General features: G+C 38.8%; 1 protein-coding gene across 8 annotated transcripts in view; it reads right to left on the bottom strand.

Moving 5' to 3' along the window:
• Nucleotides 1–3,349: 3,349 nt before the first annotated feature.
• Nucleotides 3,350–26,411, bottom strand: part of U2SURP (U2 snRNP associated SURP domain containing) — a 41,761-nt gene continuing 18,699 nt past the window's right edge. For 7 of the 8 annotated variants that reach the window (XM_066326357.1, XM_066326358.1, XM_066326360.1 and 4 more), the window contains 15 exons: nt 24,395–24,499; nt 23,178–23,244; nt 22,924–23,087; nt 21,668–21,830; nt 21,083–21,162; nt 19,959–20,046; nt 18,252–18,374; nt 17,169–17,325; nt 16,733–16,828; nt 16,046–16,112; nt 14,914–15,076; nt 7,107–7,217; nt 6,014–6,132; nt 5,105–5,281; nt 3,350–3,868 (listed from right to left, as the gene is read on the bottom strand). In XM_066326357.1, coding sequence (XP_066182454.1) covers nt 3,730–3,868; nt 5,105–5,281; nt 6,014–6,132; nt 7,107–7,217; nt 14,914–15,076; nt 16,046–16,112; nt 16,733–16,828; nt 17,169–17,325; nt 18,252–18,374; nt 19,959–20,046; nt 21,083–21,162; nt 21,668–21,830; nt 22,924–23,087; nt 23,178–23,244; nt 24,395–24,499 — 1,819 coding nt within the window. In that variant the 3' untranslated portion in view covers nt 3,350–3,729. The remainder of the gene's footprint in view (nt 3,869–5,104; nt 5,282–6,013; nt 6,133–7,106; nt 7,218–14,913; nt 15,077–16,045; nt 16,113–16,732; nt 16,829–17,168; nt 17,326–18,251; nt 18,375–19,958; nt 20,047–21,082; nt 21,163–21,667; nt 21,831–22,923; nt 23,088–23,177; nt 23,245–24,394; nt 24,500–26,411) is intronic. The other variant, XM_066326363.1, reaches the window with a different exon arrangement.

Below are 26,411 nucleotides of genomic sequence, written 5' to 3'. Positions count from 1 at the left end.
AGCAAGCTGCCTCAAGTGATTAGAGAGTCAGAACGGATTTGCAATTTGTGGCTGATCTTGCTCTTCTCATCCCAAGATTCTGGTTTTTAAGGCATTACCTGAACTCGTCGCTCTCGTGTCACCAGGACAGATGAACTCACATCAGTGATAGCTGTGATTCTAAACACACACTTTGGAAAGCATTGATTTGTTACCCTTGTTCCTAAGTGGTTGTTGATTCTTACACTTCAAAACCTGCAGAGGGGAGGTGGGGGGAGAGCACATGCACGTGTACAGTGTCTGAATCATAACCTGACACTGATGTTTAGAAACCAACTCTTCCTCAAACAGTGTTACAAAAATTACATGCAGCTGTTACACAGGGAAGTCAAAGGAAGTCAAGAGTTTAAAAAAGGCAGTTCAGATACAAATACTTCTGTAACACTGGAAAGGTTTTAATTGTTGCAAGGAGGCTTTATGCACTGTGCAGCTTTGTGCAGCTTCAGGCCAGCCCTGGAAGCCCTGACCAAGCCTTGTGGAGACACTCCCGGGTCAGGAGCGGCTCAGAGCAGACACAGCCGCGGCCCTTGGAGGCCTTCCCATAAACCCTGGGATGGCCAGGAGTGCAGGGCAGGCGTCACCAAGGCTCAGCACAACAGCAGTGTCCGGCACAGAGCTGGGAGCAGAGCAGGGACATTCCCTGCCGAGTCACCTCCCGCTGTTCCTGGCTGCAGGGGGTTCTCAGCCAGCCTGGAACTGCACTGTGCAGCCTACACCCGGTTCCTCTGCTCGGGACAAGCCTCAACCCTGGAGCATGGACACTGCCCTGGTCTCCCTAAGGCGGGGCAGGAGAGGAGCCGCTCACACACTCGCGTCTCCACAGCCTCCCAAAGGGAAGAGCCGGGTGCTGGCAGACTGAGGGGTCTCAGAGGATCGTGGGCTCCAACCACAGAAACCATCGGGAGACTCAGGCCCACACCTCCTCAGGATAGGATTTTATTTCGCAAGGATTCATCTGAATGCTACTTCCTGAATCCCAGATCAGTTATTGCCATCACCCATTCAGCACTTCACCCCAAAAGGCTGCAGAAACACAAGTCACAGTCATGGCACACGGTGACTGGACCTTGTCACTGCCACGTGACCTAAAGGAAAATGAATTTCATAAGCAGCCTAATTTTAAGTCTTCAGTAATACTTCACATCTTTTACAAAATATTTGTTACCAGATGCCCCCCCTTCCCACTTTGTGGAAAAGCCAAGCTATAAACTAAAGTACAAAAGCAGGAGGAAATTAAGACTAAGCAGGATCAGAAGATACTCTTTTCTACAGGGCAAAAAAGCCCAGGCAATCCAGTAAAGGATACAGATTCTTAATTGCTCTTAAGAGACTCCTGGGTAAGAACAGCTGCTTTAGAGCCCAGGATGCAAAGCGAAGAACAAGAGGTATGACAGTGGTATTTAGAAAACAGATACTGAAAAAAGCATTGCATAATAGAGGAGTTACAAAATAAACCCTAATGGGTGTGCCCCTTTAGCTCTCTTGTTACTTGGCTTAAACTTTCCATAATCACTGATGAGAATTTTATAAAAGCTGAAATGAAAATTAATTATTGAAAAGTACCTGAAATGCTAAGTGCTTGTCTACCCTGAGGGTTTTTAGCTATTAAATGAAATATCCAATTGATTCTGCAGATAAAATAACTCCTGTGGCAAAGCATCTTTAGTCCCATTTGACCCAGAACGCTGACATTTATCACTCCTCCATTTATAAACAGCTACAAGATAAAAGTAATGAAGAAGGTAATTGGATCTGAAGTGATCATCTTCCCACTGCACAGTTAGGATTCCCCCTGTCCCCAACTGATTTTAGTACCTACTTTTCTCTCTAGAGAGCTTAATCTGCTCTGTGCCAGGTATGAGTACACAGCATTTAAGAAAAAAATAGATTCATAATAGTTCAGCAACCAAAATCTCTGATGAATCCTATCCTGAAACACATTACAGGAGGAAAAAAAAATACAAAAAATAAATCGCATACTTCTAAAACAGATTCTGTATAATGTATTACAAACAGATAAAATGTGCATTCTTTTCCCATTATCAATGCATCTATTCAATACTCATTCTAAGAAAAAGTCTTTACAGTATGCATACATTCTTCCTATTTTCAGAGTTCCAGATCACTTCAGAGTTCTCATTAGCAAAGAGAATTCTCCACTTAATTCTCACATATGCAACAATTTACATAATCTTATAACAATGTCTCTCATCAGGGAAAAAAAAGAGAGAAAAATATGTATTTTTTAAGACCTCTTAGATCCTGGAAGTGCTTCTGGAAGTGCAGCCACAGTGAGGCTATTTTTGACATGTCCAACAGGTTTTCCCCACCACATTTCCAAACCTTTAACTGTGTGAAGCCTGTGGACAGAGCAGTATACCAGCAGTGTAACTAACAGCAGGCCATCACCCAGCACTCTGTGCCTGCAGCTAAGCACAGCTTTGGCTTTTACAAACAGCTCACCAGAGGCCAGACCCCTTTTGATTTTATATTTTTATTACAATCTCCCCACACTTCCATGTATAAACACTGAACCCTCCCCGTTTGTCACCCCTCCCGCTCTCCCACCCACAGAAAGGTTGCATGGTAAGGTGATGCAATTTAAAGCCACATCAATGCCTAACATACAGAACAGATTTGGAGAAGGGAAAGTCTAACATGAAATAAACAAGTTCAACAGCCTCTTGAATCAAAAATCTTAATATGTAATAAAATTTAACTTTTCCCACCTTGAAGAACTTTTCACAACAGAGGAATAAATTCAATAAAACAATGTAAGAGCTTTCCTTTTGCAGGAAAAATCAGGTTTAGAGAACAAGAGTGTACTGAAGGCTGCAATTATTGTATCTGTGTGTAAGAAATCAGAGCCTCAGGCTTGCTGTCCTGTTGTGTTCCCCACTTAGTGTGCCACAAAGGTGCCTCGTTACTGAGACATCACACATATCCTCTGGAGCCTGTCTCTGCAGAGGCCCGTTTTCAGAAATGAACTAAAACATTACTGTGGTGTTACAAACATTCCCTGTGATTAAAATGGAGACAGAGGAAGTGAAGAGTTACCTGCAAAACTTATCAGGGCAGGTAGCAGACCGTTCAACTCTTCTTACAGTAAAAGCTCAGAGCAGGAAAGAAACCCCATCCACTGCACTGAGAAGGTGCCTTTATCTGGATAGTGAAAGCAGCGAGAACAGGAACAGCCACAGTGCACTGAACCATCCAGCACCAGAGTCTGTCCGAAATACACAGTGCTTCCAAACAAACTCTGCACTCCCGTAGGGATCTGGATCACCAGTGGGCCAAGAAAACAACATCCTCATTTTCTGTTCAGATTTTATTTGAAATCTAATTCAAATTGTCAAAGCTACAAAAAGAGGGAACATTTGGGTTATTTCTGCTATGTCACAATGGTCTAAAAACAAAATATCACTACTGCCAGCAGATCAGTTACACACATTTCTGATGGAACTTCTAAACACAAAAATGTTTCTTTTGGGAAATAGTCACAATGAAGATATTTTGTACAATATAAAACAATGACAGGTCTACAGATGCCGATACTCATGAGAATACACGTGCATTCACAAAAAAAAAAATAAATCAGGAATGCTTTTTTGTTTTTAAACAGACTGTTCAGGCACAAAAACAAAACCGCATTTCCAGTAAGTGACAGCATCATAAAAAATATTAACATTGTCAGTGTTTGCTTTTCTTTGACTTCTTGTGAGATCTGTGAGGAGAACGGGACTGAGACCTGGATTTTTTCCCTGACTTCTTCGGGGATCTGGATCGTGATCTTCTTGATCTTTTGGGTGTCCTGGACCCAGATGGCGACCTGCAAAAAACCAAAGTTTTATGTCAAATACTAATAAATAAAAGCACCTTTTCCTGAAGTTATTTGTATTCATTTATTGAGCCAAAGGGGATAGAAAATATTTTTCCCTACTAACAAAAGTAACAGGATGATATTTTCCTTTAGAGAAAAAGGCCATTTTTGCATTATAAGGTTTTGAGAGTATTTTAACATAACTTTGGTGCTTGGAATCCACATGAAAAAATAACACAGACTCATGTCCTTAAACCCACATCAGGAATTCCCAGACTTTCACATAAGCCTCAACTGGCTTAGCTCTTGTATGAATTGCAGCCTATGTCTATACAGAAATGAAAAACTATGTTCAATTGTGTTACAGTGAAATACTTTTGATTCTCATCAAGCATATTGAGATTGTGATGCAACCCCAGAGAAAAAGAAGGGACACTGAATAAATTTATTGTCATCTAATCCACACCTAATACATTGATACCATGAAAACTGAATGAGCATCATAGTAACTCTAAAGAAAAGTCTCAATTATTTTTCTACTTTTATTTGAAATCTTTATGTAAGCACAAGAATACTGCAGTTTTGTGCTACAATTTTTTCAACACCATCGAAGGAGTTTTCCTCAGCCTCACTGAGGAATTTTACATCAGTAAGATATTCTGTACTTCTAAAAGAAATGGAAGGTTAACTTTCAAGTTACAGCAGCATTAACAAAATAATAAAATTTCACCTCAAATTTAACATTAACTAAAGACAAATATTTGTGTCAGAGAGGAGGTTAGGAAATACCTAGCTTGGAAACAAAACCCCATAAGCAGTATCCAATTTTTTTTTTCCTTAAAAAACAAACTATGGGAGCGAGGAGCTTCATGTGAGCTAATCATCAGTGAAAGGCTGCATGGTCACTGTAATTTGAGAGGTTCTGTAGAGGGGCTACAGAAATCACAGAAGGACTACAGAAGATTTATCCTTTGAAAATAAAAAGCTAAGAAAGCAGCAGGGTGCTCTAGTTTAAAGCAGCATTTCCTCAAATCGCCCGTAAACAGGTAAACAAAAGGACAGCAGAGCAGAGGGTGGAGCTATCGGGGCAGGAGGCTGTGTGCACTTCCATCCTCAGTGCCCAAAGGAATTCATGAGGAACGTGCACAGTGACACGAAGTACCCGAGTACCAAACGCGCTCTGCTGAAACACCCCCAGCCAAACACGCCCATCAGCTCCCTGAACCAGAGAAGATACCAGCTCACCTTTTGCCTTTTTTACTGACATCTCTGGGAGAATCTTTGTGTGAGGAGCGGGAGCGGGAGCTCTCCTTGTGGGAGCGCTCGGAGCGCTCGGAGCGTTCCGACTTGGGCGAGGGCGACTTGGCTCTGCGGCTGCCGCTGCTGCGGGACGGGCTGGGGGACGTGCTGTGCCGCCTTTTCCTGCCCACGGGGAGGGAAACAGCACAGTCAGAACTGCTGCTCCTTCCTGCAGGGATCTGCTTTAGCCAATGGCACGGCCAGTTATTTGTAAGTAATTAAGATATGGTAGGCTTTTCGTTATTAAAACAAAAAAATGGAGTTGAACGCGCGCGACGGATTTTCTCCGCTTGGAAAAAACGAAGGCCTGTGAGTCATTTGGTAGTGTAAACACATTCTGTCACAGCTCCCTGAAAAGCAAGGCCTTTTGCCATAGCTACACCGAGAACCACGGCACAGTTTGCCTATGCAAGCATCCAAGATCAGTGTCCAGTCAGTTACCCCAAACCCAGGGCTCAAAGGACCTGCACTATGAGATGAGTAACACTGAAACCACCACGTACCATTTGTGGTCTGTCCTCAGAACAGTTTTCTGACTGAGGCACTGCAGGCAATTCACTGCTACAAGACAGTTAACCCCATTTGCAACTGGTAATCATTTTACCGTGCTTCCCCAGGGCATAAATGAGCCAAAGAGAAGTGGTGCCTCACTTGGGGCAGGGTAAAAATGACAATTCCTTTAACATTTTGGAACATGTTTTAATAGCCAAAGCACGGGTTTTGTGTGGTTTTTTGTTTTGTTGGGTGGTTTTGTGTTTTTCTTTTAAAATCACGTGTAATTTCAAGGCTGCCACTGCCTACAGAGATACTGTGAGGGTTTTCCTCCCATCCACTTTAGTCCAAGGAGAGCCATACCTCTCTTTTCGTGTTGGTGTACATTCCTCTTTTTCCTTCTTATCTTTGGACCTGGTCTCAGACTTTTCCTTGTCCTTTTTGTCTCTGTCCCGTTCTCTTTCCATCTCTTTTTCTTTTTCCTAGATTATTAGAAGCATCATGATTTCAGATAAGATGTGAGTAATTATTAGAGGCAATCAAACTAATGACAAACAGCATAAAAGCAGTGAGCACTGATGGAAAACAGCACATGATCTGAGGGTCACACCCTCCCAGCTCTTCAGCCCTTTGCTCTGTTGGGACACAGCACAAACATTCACTGTAACACAAACTAACAAAAACATGAGGGGTATCGCCCTCTGTGAGAAAATCTCAGTATCTGACTGGAAATGAGTCTTCAATGTTACAAATTTCAGGGAAACATTACAGCTGTAATAGAATTTCTAAACTAAACTGAACATGGAAGAATACCAGGAACCTCTTTCTACTTTAAACATGTGCATTCATTCTCGTTAATCCAGACTGAAAACTGATACACTCTCATAAGCAGAAGCTATCTAAAGACAAAAGAAAACAACAAACAAGTTCTGCAATAATATCTACTCTGTCAAGAACAAACAACTATAGTCCATTTCTAGGTATCTAGAGCCATTCTGAATGAAAATATATAACCTGAGCACACCGAGTCTGTCAAATAAAAAACAACTAAAATGATCATCTTATTAATACTGCTTAAAACTATTTTCTCCCTTCCTTGAGAAGCCTTTAGCACAACAGATCAATTACTAAAAGCAAAATGAGAAGCCTGATGAACATCTTCAACTGAGAGCTGTCTCTTTCCTTTTCCTCATGCAGTAATCCAGGAGTGGTCTCTAAGGTTCCTGTACACACTATGACACCCAGCTGTACAGTGGGGAACACTACAGGATTTGGACTAAAAAAGGAGATTATCTATTCTGCAGAAAGCACTTGGATGCACTTATCCATGCAGTTTGACAGTACAGTAGTATTTTAACATGAACCACGTGTTGTTATGTTTAAGCCACCTTACATTCAATGAACTCAATAAAGGCCTATCACAGAATCAGAGGCAAACATAAAGAACAGTTCTTACCCTCTGGAGCAGCTTGTCTCTATAGTGTTCAACTTGTTCCTGAAAACTCTGGCCTGGCTTCTTGGGTCTTTTCCCAGATTCTAACTCATCCTGAAACTTCATCACCTTAAGCTGTGAAAATAATACTGACCATTAGATTATTTGATTTATCATTATCCAGTTAGGCAGGTGGCTGAAACTGAAACTTCGATGATATATAATCTGTGTTCTTCATTCCTTGTATACAAGCTTGTGCACAGAGATACTAAATTTATTTAAACTGGATCTAAGTAACAAAAGCACACACTCACCTGCAGGCACCTGCAGTTGTTTACAGACATGGTGAGAACTAAAAATAGAGGGATTTTTTTTTTATGTTATTCTACTAAATTCTGTTCCCATCATTAGTACACTGCAACCTTTTATTTCTTGGGTCATTATCTGTATTTTTTCTTTCAAAATGAAATCATTTACTGCAGGTGTCAATATATTCTTTCAACTTCTCATCTACTTCAAAGTTTCCTTTGGAAACTGCCTTTTTTCCATTTAACCCTGAATGTTAAAATCGAATGACTGACATAATTAGGACATAAAACAATGCACCTCCTCTTCAGGGTTGTTTGCACAGAGTGGCTGATTTGAAAGAACTGGTTTTTGCTAACATAATACTTTTTCATGTGCTAACAAGCTTAGCAACTGAATTCAATTCCCAAGTGCTGCTAAATGTAACACTAAATTTGCTGCACTATCCCCCACAGAGTCACAAAGTTAAGCAAATGTCAGAATTTCTCCATGGGTTAGGGGGTTTTGTGGGTTGATTTTTGTTTATTTGTTTGGGTCTTTTGATCTAGATGAACTAAAACCTTCTCCAAGTTGATTCACATTATGGAACTTCACCCACATCTCTTATCCTTTGTTAATTCTTTATTCCCAGTGACATGTCCTTGTACAAACAAACATTGATATATATTTTTGGAGGAAGTGTCTTTTTTCTGGGGAAGGAGGGAACAGCTTGGTAATAATTCAGGTTGTGTTTGTCAGCCCTCTTCCAAATGTTCCTGCTCTGACCCTCCTGCACATCCTGTTCCAACACTGACATTCTATATATGAGTAGATCTTTTCAGCGCTTGAGCTTTTATTTCCAGCAAACACACTAAGTTGTTTTCTTTTTAAAAATATTTAATTCTTCCACACTGGAAACAAAGGAAAATACTTTGCAACTGTGTCCATTTTAATTATCTGAAAGATTCCTATTCTCCAGGTCTCAATTCTTTAATATGAAGTCGTCACAAAATCAAACTCTACAGGTTTGTTCTTCCCTCTCAAAAGTCCAGCAGACTGGATCTAATCAGCCCTTCCAATCACTGACAGAAAGGAAAGGTATCACAAAAACACTAACATCACTAATCATGAGTATGTTAAGAAACACAAAACCTAAGCAAGGATAACCCTATTTTGAACAAGACCTTCTTTCCCTTTAGTTACAGAACTTATGCCAACACCACGTTTTTCATTTTAGTCTCAAATATAAGGAAACCACTTGCTTTGGGGGAAAACCAAATTTTTTTAAAAAGCACTGTTATACCACAGTAAATTTCTGTCAGCTGTTCTGCTCTCCTCTCTCACTTACAGAGCCTGCTCTACCTGCAGTTGTGCATTTTTTCTGACAATTCAGCCAATGGAAAACTGTCATCATCATTTGTAACATACCACCTTCTATAAACGAGTATTTTTCTTCCTCCACTTTAAAAGCAGATTCAAAGGCAGAAATACCTTTTAGAACCATATACTCAGTGTAACTGTGCACCACCTGTTCTGCTGTGAAATCAGGACAGCATTCCCTACCATGACACATTCCAGGGCAGCAGCTGCTCAGCACCTTCAGTGCCAAACAGGAGGAATACAGAGGAGGCTCAGCTGATCCAGGAAATCTCTTAGGCTGTCGTGGCATGACTGTGTCCATAAGACTTTGTTTTCCCAACTAAATAACCCATACAATTAAAAAAAAAAAAAAAAAAAAACCAACAAAAAACAAAAAAACCCCCAAAAAAACACCCAAACAAAACAACAAAAACAAAAAAACCCCCCAAAAACCCAAAAATCCCAAAAAACCAAAAAAAACCAAAAAAACAAAAAAAAAAAAAAAAACAACAAAAAAAAAAAAACACACCACCACCCAAACCAATAAAGTCCACAAAACCTCTCCATCCTCGTGTTTTTTTACATTTTTTAGCCAACAAAGCTGTGACAGTCTCTGTTTAACCATATTTTGAGAGCAAGGAAGCCTAAGTCTATAGCCCAAAGTAACCTGAGATGAAAATAAACCAGGAATCCAAACAACAGGCTTCACCTGCCTTAATAAGCTAAATAGATGGAAAAAAATGCTGACACGCACCCACTGTTTGCAGTAAGTTTAAAATGGCAAAAGGAATTACTTGCATGTAGCTTCTCCAGAAACTGTGGGTGGAGTGGGGGGGGCTGAAAGTGGTCATTAGCAGGTGCTTTGAAAAGAGAGAAAATAGAAAAGGCTACCCTGTGGGTAACATCTCACTCAACACCTCCCCAGACTCCAGCTATGGCAGGATCAGGAGGTTTCCTGAGACAGCTGTGGTCTTTTACAGACCACCCATAGATGGATGTCTCCTCCACAGAATTGCTGTAACTCCCTTTGAACCCATGCAAATGGACTGCTTTAAAACATGCTGTGGACAGAGGAAATGAGTACACCTCCAGGAAAGATGATAAAAGTCCTGAGATGGTACCAACAGCTCACTACAGAGGGATCAGGCTCCTCCATCCCCTCCTGCACTCCAAGCACAGGGTCCCCCTTGCACCAACTGCAGTGTCTGGCTGAGCCTCCCATGCACCAGCTCCTCACTCTCCTCCCCAGTTCAATTTTCTCTCCCTCAGTGAGATGTAGTGGGTCACAGGAAAGTCAGCAAGTGTCAGAACTCATTGGATCAGGATGTTTCCTCACTCAGCAGAGCTAAGCAGTTAGTCAGACCATTTCATCCTACACCTTAATGTATAGAAGCTTTTGCTATTTGCTCTCATCCATCACCACTGTAACTGTGTTTTGTAAGAAAGTTCCAAAGGCCACAGATGAATTCCCTAAAAAATTTGACCACTATTTGAACTTAGATGCTTGTTCAAATCCCTTCACAATTTCACTGCACATTGTACAACTGGCCATAGTGAACACTCATCTCAGCATCTCTCCATGTAGAGTACTGGATGCTCATATTCCCATCACACTGTTCAAGATACTCTCCCAGGAGAAAAAGATCCTTAATACTCAGGCTTAAGCATCTAACTGATGAATTTTGTAAGCATTTCACTTTGTAAACCTGCATTGAGGATGAACAAATATATCCTCATTGCATTGGTTATTCTTTAACCATCCTTGTTCATCAGACAAGAACTGGTAAGCTTGTTCATTTTAAGGAATAAATACATCAACTTTTATCTGGACTATCCCTGAAGTCAGTAACACACATGCTAAAATGGAAGTGGAAAATGTTTCAAATCCCTGTGCCAAAACTTTGTAATACTAATTCCTTAGGCAGAGCAGCTTCCCAGAGCAGAGTTCCCAGTCCAGAGATTGCAATGCTGAAGTGTCAGATATCACTGGAGCTGCTGTGAGCAATCCCTACATAATGCTCCACTGCAGGATCTCATTTCTCACTAAGGAGGAGCTCTTTCCCACGAGCTCAAGACAAACTCTCCACAGCATACCTCCTGTGTATTGGTTCTCATCTGGAGCCTTCCTCCCTCTCTCCTTGAACTCATCTGAGGAGCATTTACAGGGTTCAGCCTTAGCCAGAAGCTGAGGCCTTCATTACAGCCCACCCAGGGAGCAAGCAGCCAAAGGAAAGGGTAATGTGCTGCTACCACGGCTCAGTGAAACCAGACTGCTGCAAACCAAAGCTCTGCTTTTTCCATTCAGATACCAACAGGTGTGCTGTCAGTAGGCTCCCTCACTTAAAACTGATCTGCTTCCAAAAATCGTTGTTTTCTAATCGTCTGCTGATACTGAGTCTGTGCACAAAGGCTTTTTCACAAGAGGTTACTCCACAGTTACACAGCCTCTGAACTTAAAGTGGCCACGTTCAAACGTAACTGATTCGAGATAAATTAGCTGCATGCTACGTATTAGGATGGACTAGGAAGCTAATCACCACACATTTGAGAAAAGACAGGAATTTCTTTTTGGGAAGTAATGTAAGCACTCCAATGTAGACTGATTAGAGACAGGACAGACATCTGAACAGACCAAAGTGTTTTGGTGTTCTTTAGAACAGTCTTGCCCCAGCAATGGCTGTCACAAGTCCTAGATTTTGCCAGAAGCAGAGCAAAATATTTCTTTGAAAGCTTGACTTTTCCAGAAAGTCTGTGAATAGTGGAATTTCTGCAGCCTACAATATTATCAACAACAGATGACAATATCCTGACATACACATGTGAAATATCTCTTCTTCCACAGAGCCCTCTGGCATGCTCCATCACACTCACAGGGTGCCAAGTGTCTTGGAGCTAAGCAATTCCTTGCTTTTGGCTTCGTGTAAAACAGAAATAGTCAAAGATTTTAAACAGACCAGAATCTTCTGAGTAGTCATCACTTTCAAAGAAACAACTGCTATAAATAGCAAAACTATTGGTTAAAAAAAAGCCAATTTGTCTCATCTGTTATTACTAAGCCACAATCAGTAGGATATTTAATAGAGTATCTTTATGCCATTTTGCAGCAGCCTCTAATGAGCCAGCTACAGAAACCTCCACATACTGCAAAAACCAGAGAGTTATATTTTGTTATAATGACAATTACATACAGCTCCTGTGACCTGACAAACAAACACTCCAAAGTTGAGTATTCTGCACACTAAGCAACATAATCCAGAGAAAGAAATAACGGAAACTGCATGGAACTTCTTGACAAGGGTAACCACCTGTCCTTTGGGACAGGCAGGAAAATCTCTTTGGCTCTTGGTAGAAGGATAAACTGGACTCTCAGTACTGTGAGGGGGCAGGGGGTGTTTGGTGTGGAGTATCTGTGCAGGGGGAAAGGAGGCAGTGGGAGAGCAGAGGCACAGGATGGTGTTACAGGACCCAACCCTGCCCTCCAGAAAGGCTCAGCAGGAACCCTCCACAGCCCTCCTCTCCTGCCTCAGCCAAACTCTGCTTTGAGGTCTCAGGCCAACACAAAGGTGAGTAAGGCCAGCTACTAAAAAGGACTAAAACCCTGTTTAACCCTTGTGGAAGCACTGATATGTCTGGATTTGTGATGAGCCTGCAGCTGTAGATGAAGCCTGTGCTGTGCTTTTTTTGTTTGGAGTAGGATTATCAAAATTTGTGCAGCAAGGTGAAGGCACAAGTAAGATGCCCTACAGAAAGGTCCAAAGAGGACTAAGCTGCTTCATTTTGTCTCTGAGTTTATCTACACTCTAAGGGATGCTTAATAAACAATTTAAATAATAAAATTCCTATTTTTCTGACACTTTATAGCACTAAGGTCTCTTTACAAAGAGGAATACACCTTTTATTTTTTTAAAATGTCCCAGGGGGGAAGAAAGACACATAAAGCACCATAAAGACAACCCTGAAATTTGAGTTATAAAGCAAAGTGCCAGTCTTTCCACACGTGAAAAAACCAGCTAAGAAATCACTGTTCTTCAGTGTTCTAGGAAAGGCTCTGTTCCTGCTAAGTTCTGGAAAGAATTCACACTTCAGAAGGATTAACAGGGGCATGAGGGAAGCAAACAAAAGGTTACTAAACTTGCCTCCTCAGATGGCACCAGTCTGATGCCCCAGGCCAAAGCTTGTTTCTTACTTCAATTTCTCCTTCCAGCTAACAAGCTGAATTTACTAACTGTGCCAAGAGAAATAATTGTTGCTTTATTAATGAATTTCAAAAAAAAGCATGAAAAATTGCTTTTCAGCTTCCCTGGCAGTCACTGTGTAGACTGTGTAGCTAGAGATTTAGACTTCACCAATTTTTTTGCCAAATATTTTACAGAACATTTTTTACACTGCATATTAGATGGCACAATTGTTAAAGCTGGTAATTGGTTGTTTTTTTCCTCAGCTCCTTTCCTCAAATTTAATAATGGATGTGGGTTTTGGCAGGGATTGGGTACATACTAAGAAGAAACCACGAGTGTGAATGCTTTGAACTAGTAGTACAGGGAGTACTTTCCCATCAATGACAAACTTGAGGAAAATTTTAAGTACTCCTACATAGTGTCTGAAATGTTCTCAAAAGAAAAAAAAGGTTTTCTTCCTAGCAATTCCAAAAGTCTAAAACCAAAATGGTAGTTTACTTACCAAAAAGAATAAAATGTAAGCATGCACTTGAAAAACTCAAATATTTGCCACCTAAAACTTTTACTGACAGAATACACTGATAAAAGAACTTAAAACACTTGTGCAGTGTAAAACTGACAACGGTTAAAGCAAATCACTGCCTAATTTGCCTCCACAACTGCCAAGATAATGTCTGCAAAACATATACTCAGTCTGAAAGAAGCACTTTCCATAACTGCTACAATCAATATTACAATCAACAAGAAAATTAGTTTCATTTATACTTTCCTTAGTCTAACACAATGTATTTTCTACAAAAATACTGCCACCATGAGTCAGGTCAGACATAAATCCCATTCAGCTTCACACATTCAGAATTTATTCACTTAATATGGCTGTATTTAATGAACTTTCAAACTGCTGGGCAAAGCAAGAGATTTCTAAGTGCTTAGTGAGAGTGTATTAATTTAAATAAAAACTCAATAGTTAAAAGGAGGCATACTTAAGAGAAACAACATTTGTGACATTTTAAAGTATTATTGGCTGAGCATCTTAGAAGGATATTACAGAGCTCTGCTAATGTCTGATTTTAGGTAACTAGCACAGTATAGCATGAACAGGTAGGCAGCCACAATTCCACCTTCAAAACATCACTCGGGTTATAACCTGTCATTTGGAGATGCTACAACTGCAATACGCATTTATCAACTTCTTAATATAATTTTAGTGCACTGAACAGAAGGTACAAGTATTCTGGTATTCAGTGTCCCCCCGGGTTTGACTCCTGAATACAAGCCAGGAAGTCACACACATCTTTAAACCTGATTTTACACGGCAGCATATGTCAGAAAGGCTTCACTGCTACGCAAAGCCCGTGCTACATTCCAGTTCTAGTCACCTTCTCAGTCAAGCACAAACCCAGAAGCCAGAACAAGGCCATAACAAACTCTGCTGTTCAAGTTTAACAGCTACACCAACACCTGTGCTTGAAGAAAGGCAAGAAGAACCAGGGAGCCCCATGAACTGCACACAAGGCTTCAATTAAAATACCTCCAATTCCACGACTATGTGGCCAGCTCTATGTAGTTCTTTGTTTGATGGCTGAGATAGTGAAAATAGACACTGTTAAATGCAATAAAATACAGACGCTTCAAGGCAAGAAATAGAAAATAAGAAAGGTAGAGGACTAAAGCCACATCCAGAAGTTAATCTCAAAAATTCATTTGCCAAAGGGAGGAAAGTCTAAGGGCACCCAAGTGATCTAAAGCTGCAGTGGTACTTGAAAAGGAACAGACATTCTCAACATTTTTCATTTTTTTCTCCATTATTTTAAATGTCAAAACCAGGCAAGGTAAGAGTGTGAAGGAATAAACCCTTACAAAAATACACCAGACTACAACAAAACCCCTCTATATAACAAGACTATAATTATTTCAATAAAAATAACTCTGAATTGTATGTAGAGAACTCAGCATGGGCTGAGGGCTGGGAAGGTACAGAAGAGTGGCACAAAACACCCTGTGCTCACCTCTATCTCTCGGAGTTTGGCACGCTTCTCTTCACTCATTTCTGAATATTTGACTGATGACTTGGATTCAGGCATTTCCTCTTTAATAGGATTGGAATACATGTGTTGTTCTTCTGACTTAGAACTCTGTGTGTCTTCTTCATCTTCACTTTCTTCTTCTTGACTTTACAGAAAACACACAGAATTAACTAAGATGTCACAGATATCTTAAGTACATATGAAATGTACTATTTCTCTTACTTAGTTTCTATGATTAGCTACTAGTTTTGAAATCTGTGAAGTTAGATTATGGAAGTCTGCAGCTACAAATTAGTCTCCACCTGTGAGACAGGTTTTTCTCATTTAATTAAACTGTTAGTTTTTATTACTCACACAATTTACACTTTTCATAGAAACAGAGTGCAGAAGAATTCATTAAATTTACAGTCATCAAATACATATCTATCAGCTACAAAAGCACACCCACTCCCTCAGCAGAACCTCAAAATGCTGCAATGGTGCTTTTCAGGTATATTAAGTTTAACAGAAGAACAGTATTTACCAGTTTTGCTCTTGGGAGATAAACCTGAGAGATGGCAAATACCCAAAATTATATTCCCAGGCTGACCACTAGAGTGCTGCAGGACTCCATGCAGTGCAGCAAGTATTTACAGCATTAACTATAAGATTAATTCAACTCTCAGCTGCCTGAAGAGCAAAAAGACAAGTCAAAACCAACTTCTGCATGGAGCCTATCAGCCTCCAAACAAACAGCCCAGAACATGACTCACTGTGCTTGTCTCAGCAGTAGAAGGCAGAGGTTTAGAGTTACTCATATATACCCAACAGAAAGATTTCCATACTGCTACCTTAGCTCTTACTATTTGATGCTGAATTCTCAAATCAATAAATTCAAAGATTATAGTTAACAACTCTACCAAAAGGTGTAATTTATCACGTTAGAAAAAAAATCATGGGAGCTGAAAGCATGCTGCACTAAAATTCTGAGTTTTCTCTGTTTTCTTATTTTCCTACTTTAAAATTTTCGTTTTTGTTCTACTCATGTAACAATGTATCTATCTTATAAGGAATTCCAAAGACACCTTAGATATATAAAATAAGTACATTTTCATTAGAATGAAAAAGCATTTACTTTTGAATTTCCTCCTCCTCAGATTCTTCATGTTGGTCAAAAAGCTCCCACTTAGAAGTAGTAACAGCTAGAAGAGAGACCAAGATAATTTCAACAATGAAAAAGCTACCACTTAATCAGAAAATTATTATTTGTAATACAGTTATAGTAAGTTATATATCTATACATAGTATATGTAACACATATTAAGAATTACAAAGTGGTAAAATTTACCAGCCTCTAGCACTTAATACAGACGTTCTATTTCACAGAAATATTCTAACCAGCCCATTATCAGAATATTTACTATTCACAGAGCTATTCACTTACACTGCATATTACACTGCAGTACAGCTTTCAAGAGCAGAAAAGTATTTGTCAGTTTTAAAATACTATCTTTCAAACCAAGATTTAAAAAGACTGCCAGCCACATACCCAAGGTTTTCTGCCATTGTTGTTTTCAGTATTTATTCTTAATAAACTGCAAGTTACTTTTAAAGGTTGATAGGTTATTGAAGCAGAATAACTATAACGGAATACACTATTTTCCTTTTGGTTAAAAATTCAGTGAACAAGTCACAACAGAAGATCCTACTATGTTACAACATCAATCCTATCAGCATTTTAGCCCAGATCGGCTGAAAATAATCATTACATGAGTGACATTATGCTTTCAGTTACTTCAGAAAAGATACTTTCAAAACTAACCTTGAGCTTCCAGTTCTGATTCATCCACTGCTTCCCACTTTGAAGGGGCAACTTTAAATATAGGCTCATTCTTTTTTGAGTCTTCAGTTGTATCCACTGGTGGAGAAAGAGACACAGAAAAATAACTTACAAAGCCCTTCAGAACTGAAACCAAAAAGTACTAACATAACTGCCAGAATAATGAAACAGATGACACAATCTTAGTATTTACAAAGTAAAGAAACCAGGGTTTAGATCCTGCCTGACATGTGTAACATGGGAAGACACCTCCTGTGTTTCTGAAGCAATTACTAGAGACAGTAGAGCATATTGAAATAATCAACGTTTTGCAAAGCTACATGCCAGATCAATTCTAGGCTTATTTATTTCTTAAAACTACCCAGGAAGAAAAGATCAAAGACTGAAAATTCAATTTGAAAGTTGAAACATTTCATACAAGGAACTCCATCAAGATCATCATCCAGCGATTTAATTGGGACTCCATCCAGGTCATCAATAGGAGCAGCATCAATAGGAATTCCATCCACATCTTCTAGTGGAGCACCATCAAGCTCTTCCTCAATGGGAGCACCATCAAGATCATCCGGTACTTCCTGAAAGCAAATAATATGTCATTATTTCAAGTACACATCTACGCTGCTTTTCTTTACTTCTCCAATTATCAAATAATTTCTTTTTAAAAAGCACTTTCATAAATACCAAAGCCTCAAAAAAACCTACTTCAACAAATTTTGCTATCAAGTATAGTTGCTTATTGTAGAAGAAATAACACAACAATATCTTCCTATAAAAAATTATAGACAAGAACTTGGCATTTGTCCACAATGTACTGGAAGTTTTCCAATACCTATATTCCAAAGAAGAGCTATTAAGTTGAGGTTTAATTCAAAATCAGTAAATTAGAGTCAGATAAATCATACTTCCTTGATATGCAAGTTTCCTCAAGACCAGTAAAATGAACAATTGATAAGAAGGGCCTATTTAGCAGGAACACCAATTTAAGGAACACACAAATTACAAACAGAGCTGTGTATTCCAATTTGTTAGGTACAGGCACTGTCCTTCATACATGTGTTTTCACCCTGGTCTTCCACTCTGAAAAATCAGCTTTAGTTAAATTCCACTGCAAGCCACTTAAATTAAGTTAAATTCCACTGCTCTGAAAGGCATCTTTGCACACAGTTACAATGCCTGAAACTCCACTGAGAATTCAGAGACAGGTATTACAGAGTATTTCCAGCACAAAGGAAATCCCTGTCATTCTGTACTAGCCTGCTAGGAAACACTTTCACAATGTAACTCCACCACACCACCTATTCTACAAGCAAGAAACAGACGAACAGAATAAACAGTATTTGCTTCTGAAAATATGTTACACCTCTACTTAGGAGCAAGGACTTGGAAGAAAGAGAGATTTATTCACCCTAAAAGAGAGAGCAAAATAATCCTTGCCAGCCCCATTTTATACTAACACATTTTTTCTCTGCCATATGAGAGCATCACTCCTGAGGTCACTTACCTCTGTTTCTTTGTCTTCCATGATATTTACAAGGCCCAAGAAAATATTCTGTAGTTTGATCAGAAATGGTTCTGGATAGATTGCCCAGTCTTCCCAAGCTCGGAAGCATGTCATCACCCGTTGCTAGAAGTAAGAGGAAAAAATAAATGCTAAAACATTTGTTTTGAGAATTTTTATGTGATGGGAAATAAACCACAGGGAACTACTACTGCAGACAACTGTTCTTAAGTATTTCCATACTGAAGTACATTACAATGGTACCATGCTGGGCAAAACTACAATTGTACAAAAATACGTATATAGGAACTACATTTTAAGAAATCTCACTTGGGTTTCATTTTCCCTTTAAATTCCTATTACATTATCCATTTTGGCTGTTGCCAGTTCTCCCCTGAGAATAAATTACATTCTGCTCCAATGTTTGAAGCGGGTGCCTCTACCAAATCTAAGAGAAAATATCTGTTTGTAAAATAAAATAACTAAAAATTAACATTGGCTTCTACATATTACTGAACTAGAGTTGTGTTTCTATTTTTGTTTTGCTCAGCCTGCAGAAGAGAAGGCTCTGGGGAGACCTTAGAGCCCCTTCCAGCACCCAAAGGGGCTAAAACAAAGCTGGAGAAGGATTTCTTACAAGTGACAGGACAAGGGGAGAATGGCTTTAAGCAGAAAGAGGGTTGGTTTAGATTAGCTATTATCAAGAAACTCTTCAGTGTGAAGGTGCTGAGGCAATGCCACAGGCTGCCCAGAGAAGCTGTGGCTTCTCCACCTCTGGAAGTGTCCAAGGCCAGGCTGGATGGAATTCTGAGCAACCTGGGATAGTGGAAGATGTCTCTGCCCATGGCAGCAGGCTGGAACAAATGATCTTTAAAGTTCCTTCCAAACCAAGTAATTTTATCATCTTTCATTTTTAAAAAGCGTATTTGAAAAGATGTGCTCCAGTTTAGGTTTGACACACTAAATGTAACTGAAGATTACATTAAAAAAAACCTGAAGACACATTAAAAAAATCTGTCTCTCTTTATCATGTAATATTAACTATAACTTTTAAAATAGCAGATAACTAAAACTGATTCTCAGCCTAGACCAACTGAGAGCAAAAGGAGCACAACCAGGATGAAGATCTTAGCACAGACAAACTAACCACTCCGTAAGCTTTGTATTTAAAGCTTCTGACTGCAAAACAATAAGAAAAAAGAAGTGCAGAGGCATCATGGAAATAGAAGGAAAGAGGTTGAGCATGAGATGCAGAGAGCATTTGACCTCAAAAATCACTCTCAAGGACCCATGGCCAGACTGGTTATCAGAACTCCTAAAATAAAGCCTGACACAAAAAAATATGTTTAGAAGTAACTTTATATGCTGCTCTGCACACTGAGCACTTAACACAAGTTCACTTCTGAAACACAGGTGGCCCAAGAACAGTAAAAGAGCTAGAAGGCCTTGTTTGCAATTCAAGTAATGGATAGATATCCTCTCAACTCCACAACTGTACATCTACTGGTACACTTCAGCTGGCAGATCCTCATTTCCTTCCTTAATTTCAAGGCTATCCTTGCAAAAGAGTAAAGTTCTTTAAAATTATTCTTTTTAAAGCCTAAATAGGGACCTTGATGTCTAAGCCACCTATCATAGTATGCAATCTCTCGTGCAGGAACATCTATTTATGTGACTTCTATGTCATGTAAATAACAATGAAATACATACCTTGAAATTTTCAGACTGTAAATGGCCTTGTATTGTACGGTAAGTAGCATTGAGATCAGAGAATATCTGACATAATTTTGTTTCAAAACTAGAATTAAACATATACATTTCTTTAGTTAAACTTCATAATATGTTTTCTGGACATACATTATTCATGAAAATACCTGGACACAGGACTCAAAAGCACAACGTTCTGATCCTTACAGTAGCCATGAACTGAACTATAAAGCAAATATGATTACTATATATTAAATCACCTTGGACAACAACAGAACTGTGAAGGGAGATCTTCACATCTGCTGCAGTCTCTTTATACACCCTGGAAAGATTGGAGGACGATAAAAGGAGTTTTACAACCTTAAATAGAATGAAAGAGTTGTCTCAAAATTAAATCTGTATTTTAAAAAATTCTTATTTATACTTGTATTTTAATTTACTCAGTGAGGCCCTCAATGAAAGCACAATGAGCAACAGCTGCCCAGCTTCCCTTGAGCTTCTCACAATGTGCAAAAAATAAACCAGGACAACACAGACACACTGCAACAAGAAACATCAATTGCAATCACTAGTTTTGTAACATGCTGAATTTTTCCCACCATGCTGCCCTAACACTAGAGTGACTCCAGTAACTAGACACAAACATTTAAAATTACAAAAATACTGTCCCTTGGACATTTTTCCTAAATTCTCCTCAGCACCTTAGAACTAAAGTACATAATATCCCCTTATACCTTATCCAAAGTTTATGGAAAGTTACAGCCCCTCCCATTCTAATAAAAATAAGTATGTTTCAAAAATTTACTTTGCTTGAATTATCTGCTGTACCATATCTTGAATATCATCTACAGGCTCTTTCTGTCAAGAGGCACCTGAGGTACTCTCACCTTTAAGGAGTTCCGTGCAAGTGGTCCCTTTCATAGGGCACATACATTTTTTGCATTACCAACATGCTACTACATCTTACACATTTTCATGCAAACAGATACAAATACCATCAGTCTGCAATAGCAGTAGCACTGGAAAGTCTGGAATTTCCTACAGCCACGTTTATCCAGAAATGGACATAGAGAGATGGATATAAGAGGGTTTTTTAAACTGCCAATCACCTAAAATATTATACTTACAATTTTCTATAGTAGGAAGCATTGGCAACTTTAGCTGAGGAGTTGTATAACACATCCGACACCAGATACAATCTTGCGATCTACAATAAAAAGCCATCAAATTAAGATAGCTCCAATTTAAATTCTCCTGAAAATAAAGGCATTTTCACAGAAATAATACAAGACAGTTTCAACTACCTGGAAGTACCTAATTAGAATTAAGTGTAGGACAGCTACATTATTAATAAACATATTAAGAGGCAATTACCCTCTCTTAGGCTATAAGGTACTAACTTACTGTAATGTATTACCACAGCACAACAAAGGAGAATCATGGCAATCCCATTTTAATTGCCTCATTTGAACAGATCCTTTCACTGTTTTCAATTTCACAATAAGCCAGATTATTATTTACAAGCAACTCCAGAAAGAATAAAAAATATGTAACAAAAATCTATAGAAGAGATCTTACTTAAATTCAAGTCCACGTTTTAGTACAAAACCTCAGCACTACCTGAAATTTATGAAATAATGCTCGTAAATTACAGGGATGTGCTGCTAAGTGAGCTCTTCCCCAAAATACAAGATTATGAAAAATCTGCACACCTTCTTAGGAAGAGGAGTCTTGAGGATGGACAGTGACTCTGTAATGCAGTCTACAATTTCTTCAGCAGCTTCTGCATTATTTAGACAGAAAACCATTGCGTCTCCAATGTCGTTCTTCCGAGGTGTTAATCCACGCAGAATTTCCTCTAGTTTGTCCCTCTGTCTGAAATACCAGGAATTTTAATACTTGCAATATGAAATGAAAAGTACTTCTGTGAATTTCCATTTAACAATTTTTTTTTTGTTTTTCCATCCTTAGGAGGAAAGCAATTTTCAGTATTTTTATACTCTTTTGCCCAAGTTTTTTCAGTGGTTCATGAATTTATGTGTCCATCTTACATGAAGTACAAAAAATTCCCACTCAAGTCTTAATTACATACAGATATCAAGGACAAGTAGCTGAGAAACACCTAACTAAGCACATCAATTATCTTTTGGGACTTAATTTAGGCCTAAACCAAATGGATAAATCTAAAGCATGCAAATCATTTCCGCTACAGAGTACGAAAACCTAGATCCAGAAAGCTAGTAAATAAAAAATTACTTCACATTTTCCCTGACCTCCATATTCAGAGAACATTTTTAAAGAATCTCTTCTTGAGCCTTTGCAAAAAAAGGTGTACGAAACAAACTGTGTGTTAAAACCTACAGAAGCATGACTGCTGTGGTAACTATGATGAGAGGAATTTATCAAGCAAAGAAATTCCACATGTTAGTAACACATTTGTAACAGCAGCAACATTAGGAAAAGCAGGTCTCTAGTTCCACTACAACAGCCATCCCCAGCACACTGACACTTCACAGCAAAGAACTGTGATGATCTCTCTTCTTGTTCATAGACAACTGCTCCCAACTGTAATTTCTAATGTACAGCATCAGTAAGTTTAAGATTACAGCAAAAGTTCAGTTCATAAGGCCATAACAATGTTGAGAAAGATGCTACATTTATCCTCAGCTATAGAGAGCAGCAGAAAATGGGGAAAAATTCTCAACTTCCTAATCCCTTTCAAATTCAGGGTTAATAACAATTGGAATGAAAGGTTCAGTGATAACAGAGCTAACCAAATCAAGAATGTATTTAGGAACAAGTATGATCAGAAGCACTGAGGTGAAGAGACACTTACTCAGACACGTACATAACACTATGACAAGTATGACAACTTATGGGATAGCACATCAGAACTACAAAAACACAAAGGGCAAAGGCAGGCAGAGCAGCTATCAAGGCAGCACCATCAGTCAGTGGTGGTACATACTCTTCCTTCAGTGCACCCTTCTTGTTGGGTTCCTCCACAAACGCTTCCGTTTCCTGCTCTTCTGACATCCCATGCAGGTATGGATTCAGTGGTGGTGGCCTCCAGAAGGATCCATTCTTGAACATACGGAAATCTTCTGTCCTCCACTTGGTTGGAGCATCCCCCTACGAAAATTAAACCAGAAGTATTTTTATTTGGTGTTATTTTACCTCATTATGCTTGAAGCTATGAATTATCACTAAAGTTCTACTTGCCTGAAGAATTGAATAAAGCTTCCATCTATAATACACATGGGCTGGAGTCTGGTTTTCAAATAAAAACCTAAACAAAAGAGCAAAGAAAAGGCACAAAGCATATTACAAATTTTGAACTGACACAAATTTCAAGGAAGCAATAAAAAAAAAACAAAACCGTGCTCAGAATCCCACCCCAGCTGCAGAGTGAACACAATGAGCTAAAGTCATGTACACCCACAGCCAGGCAGAACACACACACACACACACAATCTGCAGAGAGCAGAGCTCCCCAAAGGCACAGCACTGCTCAGAACTCAAGAGCAGAACAAACAGGGTCAGAAAAAACACCTGTGCAGCCTCACAGCAAAGCAGAAGAATCATCACGGCACAGAGTCACTACAGGAGCAACTGCAACCTCAGTGAGGCAGGAACTTGCAGTTGCACAGTGAGGTGACTCATCAAATACTGAATGATCTGAAGTTTTCTAGCAGTAAACTGTCACTGGTAGAACACTGGCAACATCTGACAGAGGACGTGAGGGACAAGCAGCCCATTTTTAATGGCATTTTTTCTCACTTTGCACATATAAATCATAATGAAACACTTCAAACTTACTGCAAATACAACACTGCTAAAAGGTCATTCAGCACTTCCCTGAAAACCTTTTCTCAGAGACTGCATTTCACAAGAAATTTGGAAACTGGTCCTTTTTTATTCTATTAATGACAAGTGCTGGAAATTCTCAAAACTTCCCTATGTCAGCTGAAGTTTAATTCTATTTTAATTGACATAGAAGAAAAATTACTCCCAGCTGTTGCTAAAGGTTAGAAACTACACTCCAGGAGAGTGGACTTCACATTGAGTTTGCCTGTTTGGAGGAGGAGGGAGATTTCTTTTCCTTTTTTTAAAATGTATGCTACTGCTTCCACTGATTGTGAATCCCTCAGAAGAGCATGTGCTAAATGTTATTTATTTAAATATATAGAAATGTACTACATAGGGTGTTTATGTACCATTTTACATATTTATATGGACACATTAGTAACAACTGGAATAAAAGTGCATTCTTCCTTATGAAAGGATAGTACAGCTAGGGGTGTAATTTGTGAAGTTTACATCTGCACATAAAGATATACACAGCAAAAGCCAGCCTTAGGAGTATTTCAAGAATGCAGAATACTAACAAGAGTGACAACAGCTGGTGTTATTTGCAAGTGAAGCAATGTAATAAGCACCTGAACATTGGGTTGTTGATTTCTCGGTTCATGATCATGGCTTCGAACATGGGCCCTTCCCGAACCACAAACTCTATCATTCGATGTATCAAAGCGAGCAAATTCCTACAACAACAACACAGTTAAAGAAAAATTGATTCAGACCTAACACTATATAAAACTACACTCCACCTAAGATACTACAACTGTGCAGGAGATTATTTTGCTGTATTGTTAAGAAATCTGCATAAAAGATAAGGCAACATGGAACATATTATAGCTTTGCATCACAGACACGGGCATTCTAAAAATCAAACCATGCCTAGCAGTGGTGGAGTAAGAATTTAAGAGACCTCCTTCCTGAATTTCCGAGGCTTAGCCTACAACCATCTTGTGCTTAGCAGAAGCCTGATACACAAATATGGGTGCCTGAGCACCAAAGCACAACTAGCTATGATAAACTAAGCCCTCATCTACATCGTCTAGAAGATTGAAGTGTTAGCTTAGTGGAGTTCTACAGGGGAACAAATGGCTGAATACTTTGCTCAAAATAAAACACGCATACTTCTGAATACTCAATAGAATCTGCATTCACCTTTCAAACTACTCAAGCATGAAAGGAAAAGCAAATAGCCTTCTTGATGCCAAACAGGGCAATGTATTAAATTTAGATCATCTCTTTTTGGTCAAGACTTTACAACTGGCATAGAACAAAACTGTCCATCCTTTTATGTCATACCATCCCATGTTCCCTCCCTCATACACCCAAGAGAACTAAGACACAATTAAAAAAAAAATAAAAATCTCTATCACTTCGTTCAGCACTACATCCTGAGACAGGCAAAAAGTGGATGTGAAGTGCACATTTTTCAATGCAGAGTCACTCCTAAGAATGCTAATAGGAGTCAGTCATAAAAGTTTTATCAAATATAGTGATAGCCAGTTTCCACCCCTTTGGGGTTTTACGGAAACAGGGCCCTGAATTTTTAAAATAGACTACCTACATATAGCAAAAGCTTCACAGCACGTGTCCTTTGAATGTGATGCAAGCCAAAAAAAAATACATTTCTTTACATCTTTAAATTTATTTTCTTAGATGCAACAAATGGATATTGGTTCTTTACATGTATTTCATGACATTTTCATATAGCACTTTTTTAATTACTGAAATTCTGTAATTGTTACATTGTAAAGTTGCAGAATTTTCTATTAGTTCTTAGCAATGAGGCGACTATTTTCTACCATGAGTATTCCAAGTTCTGCCACAGATATAATGCACTAAATTTTAAAAAATCAACTTAAAAACATGGTAATAGAAACCTATCCCTGCCATCTGCAAGTGTTCTTTTAAACCATCTAGCATTGAACCTATATTTGTCTTAAATACTACACAAAATTAAACAGCTACCAGTTCAATTTTCCTGTCTGCTTTTTATAATCCCAGAAACAATGCAAAGAGGACATAGTTTCAACAATTCTGTAGCCATTTTATTTACAGCAGTGCTCTGAAAGTCTGAACACCCAGATTCTTCTTGTTATATGAACTGTATTTGAAAACATCAGCAAGAAAGAAATCTATAATTAGCTTTCAAGCCTCTAAGCTATTACAGCATTTGTTTATTTTAAGGCAAATCCAGCGTGATCACTTCTGGCTTCCTGCAAACCACCATTGGTTTTCATCTAATTTTCCTTTCATAAAGTAAAATCAAGTCATGTGAGAGCAGCTTATGCTTGAACAAGAACATCTGCTTCATGAAGACCTCCAATGTATGAAAATAGATTCAGCTCATCCCATATCTAGAAGAGGTTGTTACAAACATCCTGGTATGGAAGATGTGACTACTGGGAACTGAATTTCTCAGAAAAACAATTGATCATATATACTCAAGGTTTGTTGTTTACTAAGAAGTAAGAGATGTTAAATGGTATTGAAATATTTTAATAGAAGGAGAATAAGTCAGTGTATTATCCCACTGATAATACATTGATATCCCACTGAAGACAGTCAAAATTTCTGCACAACAGGATGCACTGAATA

This window comes from Sylvia atricapilla, chromosome 10 (assembly GCF_009819655.1).
Source record: "Sylvia atricapilla isolate bSylAtr1 chromosome 10, bSylAtr1.pri, whole genome shotgun sequence".
NCBI lineage: Eukaryota > Metazoa > Chordata > Aves > Passeriformes > Sylviidae > Sylvia > Sylvia atricapilla.
Note: the sequence above shows the minus strand (reverse complement) of the source record. Positions and strands in the feature narration are given on the sequence as shown.